The following is a 16,386-nucleotide window of genomic DNA, read 5'->3' on the forward strand; positions in this document are numbered from 1 at the left end:
GTATATAAAGATGAACCGATTGTCCCGATACTCTCAATTACCCGAGTATCATTTACGGAAAGAATACAGTTGTCTAATACGGCGAATAAAAGAATATATTAAAAATGGAAACCGTCGATGTCACCAAGAATAATGATATTAACAAACTGTTCTCTTTTGAAGAAATGGAGGAGGTAACAAAACGCGCGCTGAGTAATGACGCCAATCTAATAGAATACACTATTCGACCGTACTCCGATGGCAGGCTCGGGTATCTCAGTTCTCATTATCGGGTCAATATAACAGCTATGAGAAAAAAGGAAACCTTTACTCTTTCATTCTTTCTCAAGACCGTACCTTACGAGGTACCTGATTCAGCCGACTACGTGATAAAAAAGGGTGTTTTCAAGCAAGAAACAATGTTTTACAGCGTTATAATGCCGTTACTTCTCAAAGAATATTACGGAGAAATGTGGGCGGCAATGTGCTACAAAGTAAAGAGCGATTCGATGGTCTTTGAGGAGTTAAGAGATAAAGGCTACTCGATACGAGACAAGCTATTCGATATATCACTCGTACGTGCGGGTTTAAGCGCTCTCGCGCGGATGCATGCTGCTTCTTTGCTGGCAGAAACTCGTCTCGGCACATATTTCAACCGACTGTATCCTGACGCTTTCGTGGAGAGAGGCTTCGTTCACGAAGGAATGACGCGAGAATGGATACAATCAGGCATCGACGTAGCCGCAATCGTAGCCGAACGTTTGGGATACGATCCTGACTTGATACGTTCGGTCTGCGAAGAGGTATATCAAATTGTAAAACCGTCATGCACAAAGACGAACGTAGTTAGTCACGGGGATCTTTGGGCTAACAATTTTCTCTTTAATAACGATGTGCCGCCTAAATGCTTGCTAGTAGACTTCCAATTTATGAGATACGCTCCTTTGGCACACGACGTGGCACAGTTATTGTATCTGTGCACAGATCGGAGCTTCCGAGAGACTTGGGAGAGCACAATGTTGTGTCATTATTATGACACATTGCGGGAAACTCTGAACATTCATGAAATCTGTGTACAAATACCCCCATGGTCAGAACTGATCGAAGGTATGGAGGAACAACGTTTAGGCGCCGTTATTACCACAATACTTTTCTTTCCTACGGTTTTAATGGACGAGAATCTTGCCGCGCAAGTTATGAACAATCCGGCGTCTTACGTCAAGTTCTATTTCCGAGACAGGAAAGAATTTGTACTCTCAAACATGAAAAAGGATCCGGTTTACAATAAAAGGATCAGCGAAGCTGTCATCGAACTCGCCGAGCTTGCCTCGCGATTAGACCAATTCCCGAAACCATCTTAACAAATTAGGTATATATGTATCTTATATAGTTGATTCGTACGCATCTAAACCTATTATTAATTATTTCATCACTATATTCTGTACATCTTTTTTATATTTCAGTTTACAAAAGATGTATCCATCACGATAATTGATAATTTTATCTTAACGCCATAGTTCGTACAGTAATTTTTACACAAATCAAAGAATGTTATCTTGATCGGGAAATATAGCAGTTAAGAAAGACCAGTCGTGACTGGTAAGCTGTATGTTTGTATCCTCGTCCATATCCTCTTTCTCATTTGTCGGTGTGACCACAGATTTCGTCGATGGTAATACTTCGATATCACTTACATCTGAAGTATTGTCCTGATCATTGTCATCACTATCTCTGAAAATTACAAAAAAATTAATATATATATATATATATATTATATATAATGTTTATTCGCATAAAACAAAATAATGAAACCTGACAATTTTAACAAATGTAATTTGCACAAGTTTATTCTATATACCTAGTGTTTTCGGCATTTCTGGAATTCTGACTTTTTAATGGTTGTTGTCCTGCCAGTGACAAAATAAACGACGTGCACAGTAGTCTCATTGGTGGTAAAGTATGAGCGGGAACGCTAAATAACTAAAAAACAAAAACAATGATTAATGTTAAGCAATTGTAAGCGAATATACTCTATGGAACCATCGATCATTGATCATTGATTGAAAAGAACATTGTAGACATTGATAAAACGCTTCGATTTCGAGAAAAATTCAAAAGTATGTTTGTCACGTATGCGGCACTTGTAACATTTGGTCGGTCAGACCACTGGTTAATTAATTTTAAAGCTGACACATCTCCAAGTGAAATTTGTGCAATTCCTGCAATCTTCTACTTCAGATCTAGGTTGATTCGTCTGTTGCAACCTACGAATATTCTTCGTGTATATTTTAGTGACAAACGCGCAATATATGTATTATAGTCGAAAAGTTAAAATGTATTTATAAATTTTGTTAATAAATGTCTATTCTTTAAATAATTTATAATTGTTACAACGGTTTTTCTTTCGAGAATAAATCAATACTTTAAATAATACATTAATTCGCAAAATTATGCAAATTTAATACTCTTTTTAAAAATATTTTAAAGAAAAATGTTCTATTTCATATTTCATAAGTAGCAATAATTATATTACTGAGAATATGATATATTTAGCCCATATTTGTATTATTTTGGTATTTCTCATTTTAAGATGACGCAATTGTCGGTCAATTTCAAAGAATTATGACAATATTCGTGGAGCTGTTCATATGAAAAATGATCGAGATGGCCAGAATATAGCTTATTATTATTACTATAATCAAGACAATTACGTAAATGTAAAGTCTGACGTTTATAACGTGTGACGCGGTTATTAAAGTACTTGCGCATAACAATATGTGAAACGTAGAAAAGAAGATATTCTGATCTATTTTGAGCGCAAAACCGCGTCACATTCATTTTTCTATGCTATTTTTAACGTAGAAAAACACACCTAGTATTTCCATTTAATGCGAATATTTTAATAGACTATAATTATATAGTGATATACACGTCCTAAATTGCAGAAATGACATATAAACAAACTAACGTTATCAGTCGGAAAATTACGCTTGAAATAAGTATGCTAGATAGACAAATCTTGGAATCCTATGGATTCCTTGCCTGACTTGGACCAAAATATGTTTGACCATTTTAATTTAAATACAAAATATTTTTAATAAATATATACATAGAACAATGCACTCTCGATAATAAAATAACATGTAGCAAATGAGAGTAACGACTCAGTAATTAGAGCACAAATTATTAATACATGTATACATATTTAAACTATAAATCTGTTACATTATACTTATTGTTTCATAATAATCAAAATATCTCGAGAACAATGCATTTTTGAAACAAATTTTTCAAATAAAAATTGTAGGGTTTGAAGAGAACCTACTTATATTTCGGGTTTAGAGCTCACTTTAAGCAAGATTTTTTTTCAATGGAAACACCTATATTTTATTGCAGATTCGTATTTTATGGAAAATAATAGAGAAATTTTGGTCTTGATAATTTTTCACTAAATCTCCTTTAACAGATGCAAAATAACGCTCAAACTTTTTATGCATGTACCGGCCAACGAAGGTAGGACCAGCGGACAATTTGGCCAATGAAGGCAATTTATTTCGATATAGGTATTAAAAAAACTGTTTGCTGTTCTTACTTTCGTTTGTCGGTTTGTATTTGAAGATAAGAACTTCAAACGCTATTTTGCGTCTATTAAAAAAAATTTAATAAGAAATTACAAAAACACACACACAAAAGTTCCTCATTATTTTGTATAGAATACGAATATGTAATGAAATATAAGCTTTTCTGTCCAAAGAAAATCATCATAGGCTTTATTGCCCGAAGTGAGAACCTTGCATCCAAAATCTAAGTAGTTTATCTAATAGCACTCTTCAAATGCTACAATTCCTATTTGAAATATTTTTTTCAAAAATGCATTCTCGAAATATTTTGTGTCTAAATTAAAATGACCAAACATTTCGCCAAGTCGAGTACAGAATTCATAGGATTCTAAGATTTGACCATCTAGAATACCTATTACAAACGTGATCTTTTATTCTTAATAATTTTTCACTAAATCTCCTTTAACAGACGCAAAATAACACTTAAACTTCTTATTTTAAAATACATACCAGCCAATGAAGGCAAGACCAGCGGAAAATTAGGCCAATGAAGGCAGTTTATTTCGATATATGTATAAAATAATTTATCTAAATTTTAGTGATAACGTTAATTTTTTCTTATTACTTTACAATTAGGACGTTCTCTTGTAAAATGTATAAATATATTCATCAAAAAAGTCATCAAAAGATATTAAGTCAGCAAAGTCATCAAAGATATAAACTGAAGATATAAACTAAGAAATTCGTAAAATAAAATTTAGATAAATTATTTTATACATATATCGAAATAAACTGCCTTCATTGGCCTAATTTTCCGCTGGTCTTGCCTTCATTGGCTGGTATGTATTTTAAAATAAGAAGTTTATTTTGTGTCTGTTAAAAGAGATTTAGTGAAAAATTATTAAGAATAAAAAATATAAAATGCCAACAAGTTTTTAATTTAAAAAAAGGCATAGTGTAATCGTAAAATATATCATTACAAAATGTTGGTAGTGGTTGTGCCAATGAAACAGATTGATTTAAACTTTGCCCTCTGTACCGGTGTGGCATTTTATTAGTAGGTATCAATCGCAACAATCGAGACGGTCAGCGAAGAAGATAAGACTGTTTTCCTGCTGGCCTGGTTTTACATTTGCAAGCAATCTCAGACAATTCTGTAACAGCATTTGCTATTTTTGCATCACGCCAAGGTGTCCTATTGTAATCGATGCGGTAACTTTGAAAATTAAGCGAAATATAAATCTTATCATATTTTTACATATTAGAATGATAGTAAAGTGATATTTTGTGACATTAATTTTATCCGAATTTTATTTAGATGAAGTCATCCGACTGTTTCAATATTATACAATATATGTATTTCAATAATACATTTTTACATGATATAATTTGTATTGAGATCGTGCCATATCATTAGATTTATAAATCAGATAAAATTTGAAACTGACTTGACTAAATGAAGACGTTTAGATATATGGTATATCTTTGGACATGAAGAATCATAAACAAGAGATTATTCGATTCAAATACTATGAAATATTATAAACTTTTTCTCTCATTTTGACTTATTTCATTGTAAAATATTTCTCCAAAACTTTTTAAGTAAAATAAAACGTGCTGTTACAACACACAAAGTAATAAGTTCAATAATTATAATCAATTTTCAAGATACTTTAAAATTCAAAATGATAAATTCTAAGTATTTTTAATAAGGATGAATAACGACAAATGAAGCTACTTTTAACACGTACATTTTTTATAACAACAGAATAAGTTACGTCTCGCGCGTAACTACTTTCGATAAATTTCTCAATGAGATATATATTTCTCGAATTTATTTTCGACACGTCGAATTAATTATTCAATACGAATGCGATGCATGTTACATTTGCCCTTATCTACTTTTCCCAATACAACGCTACCTTACTGTTCAATTTGCCAGGCCAACTTTCCGCCCACACGAAGACGACTTTATGATAATGCCGTCAAAATAAACTAAAATATATATATATATATACATATACACGTAAGAATGCATATGAATAGGTACCGAAGCAATAGTTCTCGCAATACGATAATTGTGACGTGAGAAACACAGGATTTCCAACGAAGTTTTCCTGTTGTCCAATCGTCCTAAAGGGACAACTAGAACGCCGTGAGAGGGTGGGAGTCTCTATATTAAATCATGGCGAGACTTCTGTTGAAAGCCAGTCGTTCGCGGAGCGTTGGAACACACATGCCTTGTGTCCTGCGATTGTTATAAGAACTATTAAATATTTTTCCGTCTATATATATATATAGTTTTTCGCGTTGAATTGTGTTGATTCATTGACTTCACGCACATAAAAACTGGGTAAAACTGCATGGCGTAGCTCTGTAAAATACTTTGCAGATAGATTTCGATTAATTTGTAATTTTCGCTAAAGGAAGAAACTGTTTGGGAAAAATTTAAAGAGGAAACTATTTGTAGTCATTGATCGAGAAAACGGAATAGGCTGGAGAGAATTTAGAAAAGGACTCGAAAAGAATTCAGAGTTCAGACCTTTCGCACTCCTATTTCGTTAGAAAAAGAACCAGTTTCGAGAATGAAGCTAACTGCGTTAAAATTGATGTCGTGCCTGTTTATCACATTACTACTCGCAGTAATCGCCTTCGGATATCCCGCCAGCAACAGCGAAGTAGTAAGTGTTTTTATATGCGATACCTCGTCAATGATAATATTGAGAATCATATAATTGGAAATTAGCAATTTATCGATTTTGGATCGTCGGAATTTCGTTGGTGTGCAAAATGCGAATAACGCACAAACATAACATTCCTTTTTCTCGCTGAGAGTCAATTATAAAAAATGTACCTCATATTTTTCTCCATTATAAGCACGTGAGATGTAGAAAGTATACAAGTAGACGTTGACCATTGAACGATCCTCCTTAAACTAATCTTTAGTTATCTGAGAGTGCGATGATGCGTCTAACCATATTAAGCCATAGGTAGTACATGATCTCGTAAACAGGAAGACGCTAAAATTTCAACTTTTAATCCTCCTCAGTAGCTTCGACTTGATTTCGATTAATGCGGTCGGTCATTATGTTAGATAATTTTTTTCCTCCTATTTGCACTTTCACCAATTTCAAACGCACTGGTAATTTTATAATTCTTTGTTCACAGTAATCCTAATAATTCTGTTTAAGCTATATAATTTGCAGGCAATTGAGAATATGAGGCAGATTCCACAATGGCACTGTCTCCGCTATAGAAAGTTTGATTTTGTCCGTCGCTGTCGGAATTATCGCTCAGGAAGAAGACACTGACAAATGGACATTCAATATGATCCACGATTGGCAATAATACATTATGGCCAATTTCGTCGTCCAATCATGCAGAACACTCCGTTTCACACACACACACACACAACTCAATAAATTAAATAAATTTAAGTTTATTTAAGTCCAATTTAAATACCTATATTAAATTAAACATATGTTACAGAAACACATAAAAACAATTAAATTTCGCTCGTTTTTTGCAATGCAAAGTATAAAGGAAAAAATGGTCTAAATCGAGTAGTAATAAAATTTGTTTACAATATATAATAAATTTCTAGTTTACAATGTTAATACAACATAAAAATAAAAAATATAAAGATAATATCGAACGTTTCAGATCTCACTCATGGGTTCTTCTTCAGCGATTCTTATGTTACAGTGTCATAGAGATAAAAGCATAATCTGACGGTCTAAGCGACATGGTGTGATACAATTTGTTTGAAGAAATTAATTCTCCTGTTTTTGTGTGAATGTGGAAAGATGCTCTTGTTTTCATTACACAATTTCCACATTCACAGGAGAATCAATTTCTTCAAACAAATTGTACCACACCATATCGCTTAAACCGTAAGATTATGCTTTTGTCTCTATGACACTGTAACATCTATAAGAATCGCTGAAGAAGAACCCATGAGTGTGAGTTTCGAAACGCTCGATATTATTTTTATATTTTTATGTTGTATTAACATTGTAAATTAGAAATTTACATAAAAAATCTTATTACCGCTTGATTTACACCGTTTTTCCATTATACATAAAAGCATTTATATTATAAAAAAATTGAGAATGTTTTTCTGTCAAAAATAACTGCATTAAGTGCGACTAATAGTCATGATAAAAAAAATATCGTATTCTATAATTTTATTTTCATGACTATTGATTTTAAATTTTATATGAGATATGCAAAACAAAATATTAAAATGAATTTTTATATTATTACTTACAGAATATGTATAACTAATTCATTGTTATGTTCTATTCCTTTTTACATTTGATTTAGATTAGTAAACTCTTATTTATTTTACAAAATGTCTCAATTTGTTTACTTAATGTAAATTTGATCTCAAATATATAATTTTTTTTCCAAATAAACAAAATTTTTTATTGGCATACAGCAAGAATATTGTTGACAGAAAATATTTATAAAGAATCCTAAAAGTTGCGAATACATTCAACAGCAAAATTAAAGTATCACTTATCCTGCCTCCTAAAATAGGCAAATTTCAAAAGAGTGTAACTTCGTCAAAAATGACCGTAAAAGAATTTGTAAAAGAGCATTCTAAAGCTTGAAATCTCTACTTTTAAAAATGGTAATTGATATTTTGATTTAATTCTTTGCGAAGTTATGCGGGCACGAAAGTGCGTTAAATCTTAAAAATTTCTACTAACTGAGAAGTTCCATGACATGAATTAAATGTCGTAAAAAAATTCGGTTTTCAGCATTCGAAAGCATGAACCTTTACCTTTAATTTTTTATTGAACTCTGTAGGCAAACTTCAAGGTAAAATAACTTCGTCAAGAATCATCGTATCGAGATGTTTAAAAATCATTTTCAAGCTTGAAATCTTTATTTTTCATACCGGTATTTAAAAAAAAACGATATTACTAATATTTCGTGAAGTTATATAAACATAAGTAAAGATGCGTCAAACCTCAAAATTTTTTACGAAATTTGAAAAGTTCTACGACGCAAATTAAAAATTATGTACAAATGCGATTTGCAGTATTCGAAAGCGTGAATCTTTACCTTTAATTTGTTTTTTTTTTTGTCGAGCTCTGTTAGATTTTTTCACCGAGTTATTCAACATTGAAGCAAAAGTGGTCCTTTTTGCTTTAATGTTGATTAACTCAAAGAAGAAAAATCATAGTTCAACAAAAAAGAAAATTAAAGGTAAAGGTTCACTCTTCCGAATGCTGTAAACCGAATTTTTATGCAATTTTTAATTTACGCCATAGAACTTTTCAAAGTTAGTCAAAATTTTTGACTAACTTTTGAGATTTAACGCACTTTCATTTGTGTCCGCATAACTTTGTAAAGAATTAATCAAATTGAAATATCAACTACCATTTTTTAAAGTAAAGATTTCAAGCTTTAGAATCCTTTTTTACAAATTTTTGACGATAATTTTTGGCGTAGTTACACTCTTTTGAAATTTGTCTTTGGAAGGGGGGGGGGGGCAGGATAAGTGATGCTTTAATTTTGCTGTTAAGTGTATTTCAATTTAATCGTGATATAACAAACATTAATTACAATACTATTTCAAATCGATTTTAATTGTAATACGTTTATTTCATAAAAATGATTTCTAATTTCAGAATATTTATACATAAAGTATGCGACTTGAAGGAATCTTTGCATAAAAAAACTTTGAAACTCAAAATTCTACTTACTTCTTGTATCATTCCTATCGCTGGTATGCCAAGATGTTCATGAACTTGCGCTACAGTCTGCTCTTTATTCGAAGACGTTTTAGTCGCTATTAAGTTGGAGAAGGCGGTCAATGGCATATTTCCTTTGTCTGAAATAATTTCTAAAGAAACACTCGCTTCAGACTCTGGCTCCAGTGTGAGCAATTCCTAAACAGAATATACAATAACAGATAATAAAATATAAATGTATTAAACAAATATTAAAATCTTTCTAGGACCGCGTACAAGTGATAAACACGAACAAGAAGAAGGGAGCCTATAACGGTCAAAGCTGGATCACAGTGCTTATTATAATTATGTGTGAATTTTATATACTAGGTATGTATGATAGTCCCCCCAAAAATCGCGACGCTAATAGTTTTTCAGCATTGACGCATACATACTTACTATCGCAATAATATCACGAATTGATTAACAATTTTTTATGCTCATAGGCATCATGGATCTTAATAGTGTTTTGAATGACATATTAAAATCTGAAGATAATAAATTAAATTAAAATTCCGTATTTAAATTTCTGTAAATAATTAAATCTTTAATTCTTATATATTACGAAGAATATCGCGTAATTTTGACGTTTCATCCCGGCTTCCACTACTGAACTTATCAGTAAGGCATTGTAGTGGAAACCTACCTTAGACGCCTGGGTGAGTTATTAAATCGAGATTTTATATAAAGAGATATACGCATTGAAGAGCTCTGATGGCGGGTCGACGTAGTAATAAGCTACGCAACATTTATCTAAAGTAGGAACAACGTCTTTTTCAGATAAATATTGCGAAGAATATTACTACGTCGACCCGCCATCAGAGATCTATCAATATTCGCAAATTCTCGCAAGTGCTGAGACACGCGTGAATTTATATACTACGTATGTAAATTACACACACAGATTTTTAATGTGCTATTCACAGATTTTAATATGTTATTCATATTATTAAGATCCAAGATGCAATAAGCATTAAAAAATTGTTAGATTCTTAGTCAATTTAACACGTGATAGAGTACTGCGGTAGTTCATTAGTTTGTGTTGTAAGACTGAAAAAAATTTCGGCGCGCATTTAAGGATCTACATACATAGTAAATAAATTCACACGAAATTATATTAGAATTTATTTATTATTGTCGAGCCTTCTCCTAATGTTATTATTTTTTATATCAGAAGCATCCAAGATTCAGCTTGACCGTAAATGGCTTATTCTCATCGGTATTTATGAGGACAAATCAATAAGTTCTTAGAAAATCTGTCAGAGGGCACTCGCAGTGTCATGTCACATTACTTTTTGATGAATTATTCTACTACTTACTTTTTGACAAGTAGCATTATCAGCTGATTCAGCTGATTACTGTCAAATTTTGAGTGGAATTCATCGAAAGGTTTTATTTCTATAGACGATTAAAGCGAAAAACCTTTGTATTTTTTTTGCAAAATGGAAAAAAACAAGTTTCGTACAGTGATCAAACATCTACATATGAAAGATTTAACACCGAAAGAAATCAAAGCCGAGTTGGACAATGTTCATAGCACATCTGCACCAGCGTTTGCGACTGTGTACAATTGGGTGAATGAATTTAAACGTGGTCGTACATCCACATGTGATGCATCTCGTTCGGGATTGAGGCTGCTATACCAGAAATCATCGATAAAGTCCACGATATTGTTTTGACTGATCGACGAATGAAAGTGCGCGAACTTGTTGAAGCCATAGGCATATCACATGGCACAGTGATTTCAATTTTGCACGAACAATTGGGTATGAAAAAGCTATCGGCAAGATGAGTGCCGCGTTTGCTCACTGTGGATCATAAGCGCGACCGTGTGACGATTTCAAAACAATGTTTGGAGATGTTTCAATGTAATCCAGATGAATTTCTGCGTCGATTCATTACTGTGGACGAAACATGGATCCATTACTTCACACCCGAGACGAAGGAACAGTCAAAACAATGGACTTCACCAGCTTCGAAGAAGGCAAAGACCGTGAAGTCGGCCGGAAAGGTGACGGCTACATTTTTTAGGATGCACGCGGTGCAATTCATATAGATTACCTTCCATCGAAGCAAACGATCAATGGCGATTACTACGCAGCCTTATTGGACCGTTCCAACATTTTAAAGAAAAAACGTCCCCATTTGGCGAAGAAGAAAGTGCTCTTCCATCAAGACAATGCACGGGTTCACACGTGCCCGGTACCGATGATCAAATTCAACGAATTCCGCTACGAATTGCTTCCCCATCTAGCATATTCGCCAGATTTAGCCCCCTGTGACTATTTCCTATTTCCAAACCTGAAGAAATGGTTCAGAGGAAAGAGATTCACTACCACAGAGCAGCTCATCGCCGAAACAGAAGCTTATTTTGAAGGGTTGGACAAATCATATTATTCGGACGGCTTGAAAAAGTTGGAGAATCATTAGATCAAGTGTATCGAGCTGAAAGGAGATTATGTTGAAAAATAAAAATGAATCGATAAAAAAAACGTTTTACTAGGTTTTTTCTATTAAAAAAAAAAAAAAAAAAACTTATTGACTTCCCCTTATAGTTTAATAGATTTAAAAATTAATATTCATAAAAAGAGCTTAATAAATTTATTTAATCTAAAAATATACCTGATTCGAATCCAGAAAGAATAATTGTGACTTTCTTTGCCATTGGCCAAAAGAAGAATTACGTTTTTCCTGTAGATGAGGTACGAAAGTAGCCGCTAATATAGAACTGGTATTTTCAATAAGGTACGATTTCTTATAAATAAGTGTTGCACTTTGTGGTGTAAACACATATACTGAAAGCAAATAAATAATCTTTCTGTTAAACATAATATTTCTAATAAACACAATATAATAAGATAAAAAATATACATAATGTGAAATTGTTACATGACAAAAACAACAGCATATATATATATATATATATATAATACACATGTTACAATAGATTAAGATAAAGTTTTTCAATGATTATTTTAGTAATAAAATAGATAGTATATGATAAAGAGGTATTTATATACTGTACAACATACATGAATTGTCAGATGTAAATGCTGCCATGTATGTAGATTTTAAGTCACATGTGAGACTCACAACATTCAAGGGTACACTCCATATTATAGCAAGAATTAAAATATTCCAAACTGTTATGTGCTGCTGAGACACAACCACAACAAGATGACAGGCCTCATGTTTGCCGAATTCTATTCGTCTATTGTAAACATTTTACAATTACGCCTTTATAAACGATCACTTTCCATGTGTTTAGATAAGAATATACTTATTAAGGTAATTATAAGATGTATTTTATTTTTTGTGACTTACATTATTGGTTCATTATACTGAGAATGTGTAAGACTGGATTTTAACTCGCAAGTTTCGGGTAGCCATAAAGTTAGGGTAGAATTAAAACCAATAGCTAATAACGAACCATCAACTGAAAAACCCGCATCTGTAGCTGCTAGATTGCGATAGTCTCCAACTCCATAACAATACCAGTGTTTTGTCTCTTTGTCTGTACAAATATAATTGTAACAAATAATGATATACATTTTACTAAATTTTAATAACTATTTTATTACATAAAATAGATAATTAGATATATATACTTTCTACAGTGGCCGATTTTCTCAAATTCCATAATTTAAATTTATTATCTCTCCCAGTGGTAACTGCTAACCATTCTCCATCGTCAAATGTCGTATCTGGTTGAAAATGTAGTGCATTTATTCCATTTTCATGAGGTAATTCAATAGATGTATTTAATACAAATCTAGAATGTTGATAAGTTATATATTGGTATTGCAGTGTTGGTCTAACAAATATATTGTGTAATAAATAAAATTTATATATATTTACATTTGCTTTTTCAAATCGTAGAACCAGAATTTTAATCTAACTTCTATAGATGAAACTTTATCATTTCGTTCTTCAACTGTTGCCATCCATGTACCATTATGATTTAGAGCTATTTTCGTAACTTCTGTATTTACAATAATTACATCACGTTCTTGGGTCAGAAAATTTTGAGCAGTTATATTAATCTGGAAAATTTTTTTAAGTTTTATACCAATGTATTCAAATAAATAAAATATCAGAGTTTTATTAGTTTTTTTACTTATTTATTCTAATTTTTGTTTCATATCTTTTGCTTTTAATATATAAGTCTACTCACATTATACAACAGATTTTTTGTATGAATGTCGTAAAATTGTACATGTCCAGTGCGACTATTTAGAACAAGACTACCTGTTCTTGGGTCAACGATAAGCCCCGCAGGAAATAGATCTTTGGACGACGAAGTAACACCCCATGTAAAGTTTTGTATCACTGATGTCAATTTCCTTTGAGGATTTACAATAACAATACCTTACAATCAAAACATGATTAGTTATTAAAAATTTGCTATATTAACTCAAATTTTCGTGATAAAAAATTTTACCATTATCTAAAGTTGATACAGCAACATATAAATTATCTGGTGCAATAGTAAGATGTTTAATAGGCGCTGGTAATCGTGGAAGAAATGATTTATGTTGAGGATTTGCTAAAGTCCATTTTACTAATACACATTCACCACCACCTGTATACATATGGCTACCTGAAAAATAAAAAAATATGCTATATCATGCCACATTAACTTACTGCTTTGTGAAAGATACTTTGTAAATATAAATTTTCAACGCCTATTACCTGACTTACTAAACACTATTTCTATAACTGGTAATGTATGCCAGTGAAAAGTAGCTGTATATGGTCTAGTTTGGAATAAACTTCTCCATACTAATACTCGGCCTGTAGAATCTCCTGTGGCAACACATTCTTCTTCTGGATGTCCTGCTATACAAGTAGGTATTCTACCAGTTTTACCAGTCTTATGTCTACAAAATTAAGTACTTAAAATATGTAATATTTTATCATACACATTACATATAATCTCAAAATATCTTACATTGTATCAACTAAATTTCTAGCTGGATTTAATATATGTAAATCTGTGTCATGTAAAAGTGCTATTAAATTCTCTCCATGATTCCCAATTATATCAGTATAATACTCTTGTGATTTAGTTCTAAAAAAGTAGATAATAAATTATTAAAAATCATAAGTTATGTAACTATCAAAACAAACTTTAATAGAAATAAAACATATTTACAGAATATATATTGATTTTATAAATGTTCCAGTTTCTATATTAAATAAAAGAACATATATTTTGTTCCCACAATCAGAAAGATGAGTTATTAATATTTGACATATTTCGTTTCCTTGAGCTGTTCTGTGTTTTACAATGTGAAAGGTTTTAATTTTTGCTTTGTTCTTTGCTAGAAATTTTAATTGCTGTAAAAATATAAGTATATAGTATTATTTAATACCTACAAGTTTATAAATAACAAGAAAAGTTAATTAAGAAATCAAAAAGTTAAAAATCCAAGTAATGAAGTACATGAATTGAAAATTAATAACAATTACACATGTATTATCTAATCCAAATATATATTAAAGATATTTACAAATAAAAGAAACATTAGCAAACAGAACATTTTAAGCACTTACTAATTTCTTAGTAATTATTTCACTTTGGCAATTCCAGAAATATAGTTCACCGTTTTCGGTACAGCCAATAATAATGCTGATGTTATCTGGATGCGGTATTAATCTAGCAATTCTGTAATCCAAGGGTTCAAACTCTCGCACAAAGTCTCCCGTTTGTGTGCTGTATACCCTTATGACATTCTTCCACACTATGTACAGAGTTCTGAAAAGCGAAATGTCCATTACACATTAATATAGCTACATATAATGACCTAACTAAACTCAAGGAAATAAAATAGAACTTGAAACAGAAACTAAAATAAAACTTACTCTCCATTGCTAGAAAACAGTGGGCGTTGATCAATTATACTTCCACCGCCTTTCCTCTTCACGATCATATTTCCATCGCCTTTCATTTTTACAGTCATATTTCCACTGTCTTTCTACTAACATGTAGACGCATGGTAGGTAGACGCTACGATCGCTGCCTCGCTCCCTCTCGAGATGAACGTGGTACATACGTGGTTCCCGCAGCTCGAAAATGGACGTTGGTGCCGCTAGGATAAAGCATTACATAAGAGATCCTCAAGAGATGCGCGATCTGAAATCGCTACTCTACAATCATTCCGCTGCTCTACTTTCTGCGATTGTGATTGGTCTCGCTTAGAGTCCCTATATCAGAGTCTGGCCACTGAGGCCTAGTGAAGAATTAAATGGCGTCTATCACATTACTTGTGTCTTTGACTATATACCTCTAGACTGCTAGTTACCCCCACTTTTCCTACCTTTTCCATAAGATAGAAAGAGAGGACCGTGTATCCAAGATCTCAGGTCCGGAAGTTGGCCAAATCAAGAACTAACTAGCTGCATTTCGAGTAATGCCTAATTCACACTAGATGCGATGAGCGATATCCAATAAAAGCTCTGCTTTAGCTCACACGACGATGTAAAGCAGAGTTCTTATTGGGCGCATTCAGCAGAAAAGAGCGCTACGAGAGCGCTCGCTGTTATTGGTATATTCTTCCAGATTTAAAATTCTGATTGGATGATCTAGAAGAATACACCAATAACAGCGAGCGCTCTCGTAGCGCTCTTTTCTGCTGAATGCGCCCATTGGTTATCGCGCATCGCTCATCGCGCGTAGTGTGAACTAGGCATAAGAATCGGTACAATCGGGACGCGTGTGAGGTATACAGTCCTGCAGGAGCAAGTTCAACAAAAGAAAAAGATGTGTCATTTTATAAGTAAGTTAGATTTTGTGAGATGTGAACTTTACATCTGGAACACTATTTACTTTTCTCCATTCAAGTAATAATAATTTAAACAATTGTGCTTCCATAGGATTCTAATCTTACATTCATATCCATTTTATATTTATTATTATTATTATAGAGAATATTCTTTATTATTATGTATTTCTAATATATGTATATATATATATTTGTATGGTATACATATATTAGAAATACTTAATATAGGGACTCTAGTCTCGCTGTTCCGTTCCGCTATAGATTTCCGCTCAATGTGACTTCAGTCTAAAGCGCGCTTTGAATACGGACTTAATCGGT

At 32.3% G+C, this 16,386-nt stretch overlaps 4 protein-coding genes and 1 pseudogene across 4 annotated transcripts in view; 3 read left to right on the plus strand and 2 right to left on the minus strand.

Annotated features, from left to right (window-relative positions):
- LOC108772202 (uncharacterized) lies at positions 1-1,521 on the plus strand. The gene is made up of 2 exons (XM_018537693.1): positions 1-1,348; positions 1,443-1,521. The coding sequence occupies exon 1, from the start codon at positions 105-107 to the stop codon at positions 1,338-1,340; it is 1,236 nt and encodes a 411-aa protein (XP_018393195.1). The 5' UTR covers positions 1-104; the 3' UTR covers positions 1,341-1,348; positions 1,443-1,521.
- On the minus strand, positions 1,454-15,254 carry l(2)05287 (WD repeat-containing protein l(2)05287). Its single transcript, XM_018537696.1, has 15 exons — positions 15,149-15,254; positions 14,840-15,041; positions 14,439-14,623; positions 14,235-14,354; positions 13,976-14,163; positions 13,725-13,883; positions 13,458-13,651; positions 13,142-13,326; positions 12,892-13,055; positions 12,608-12,797; positions 12,316-12,494; positions 11,906-12,078; positions 9,257-9,442; positions 1,838-1,959; positions 1,454-1,710 (listed from the first exon to the last, which is right to left on the minus strand). The coding sequence occupies exons 1-15, from the start codon at positions 15,244-15,246 to the stop codon at positions 1,521-1,523; spliced, it is 2,535 nt and encodes an 844-aa protein (XP_018393198.1). The 5' UTR covers positions 15,247-15,254; the 3' UTR covers positions 1,454-1,520.
- LOC108772206 (uncharacterized) lies at positions 6,125-6,937 on the plus strand. The gene is made up of 2 exons (XM_018537695.1): positions 6,125-6,220; positions 6,731-6,937. Exons 1-2 carry the CDS (start codon positions 6,125-6,127, stop codon positions 6,848-6,850), a joined length of 216 nt encoding a protein of 71 aa, XP_018393197.1. The 3' UTR covers positions 6,851-6,937.
- LOC108772204 (histone-lysine N-methyltransferase SETMAR-like) lies at positions 10,726-11,755 on the plus strand (annotated as a pseudogene).
- The window catches only part of mRpS9 (mitochondrial ribosomal protein S9), a 16,778-nt gene continuing 15,637 nt past the window's right edge, over positions 15,246-16,386 (minus strand). Inside the window, exon 10 of the mRNA XM_018537694.1 lies at positions 15,246-15,375. Coding sequence (XP_018393196.1) covers positions 15,265-15,375 — 111 coding nt within the window. The 3' untranslated portion in view covers positions 15,246-15,264. The remainder of the gene's footprint in view (positions 15,376-16,386) is intronic.

This window comes from Cyphomyrmex costatus, unplaced genomic scaffold (assembly GCF_001594065.2).
Source record: "Cyphomyrmex costatus isolate MS0001 unplaced genomic scaffold, Ccosl1.0 scaffold18, whole genome shotgun sequence".
NCBI lineage: Eukaryota > Metazoa > Arthropoda > Insecta > Hymenoptera > Formicidae > Cyphomyrmex > Cyphomyrmex costatus.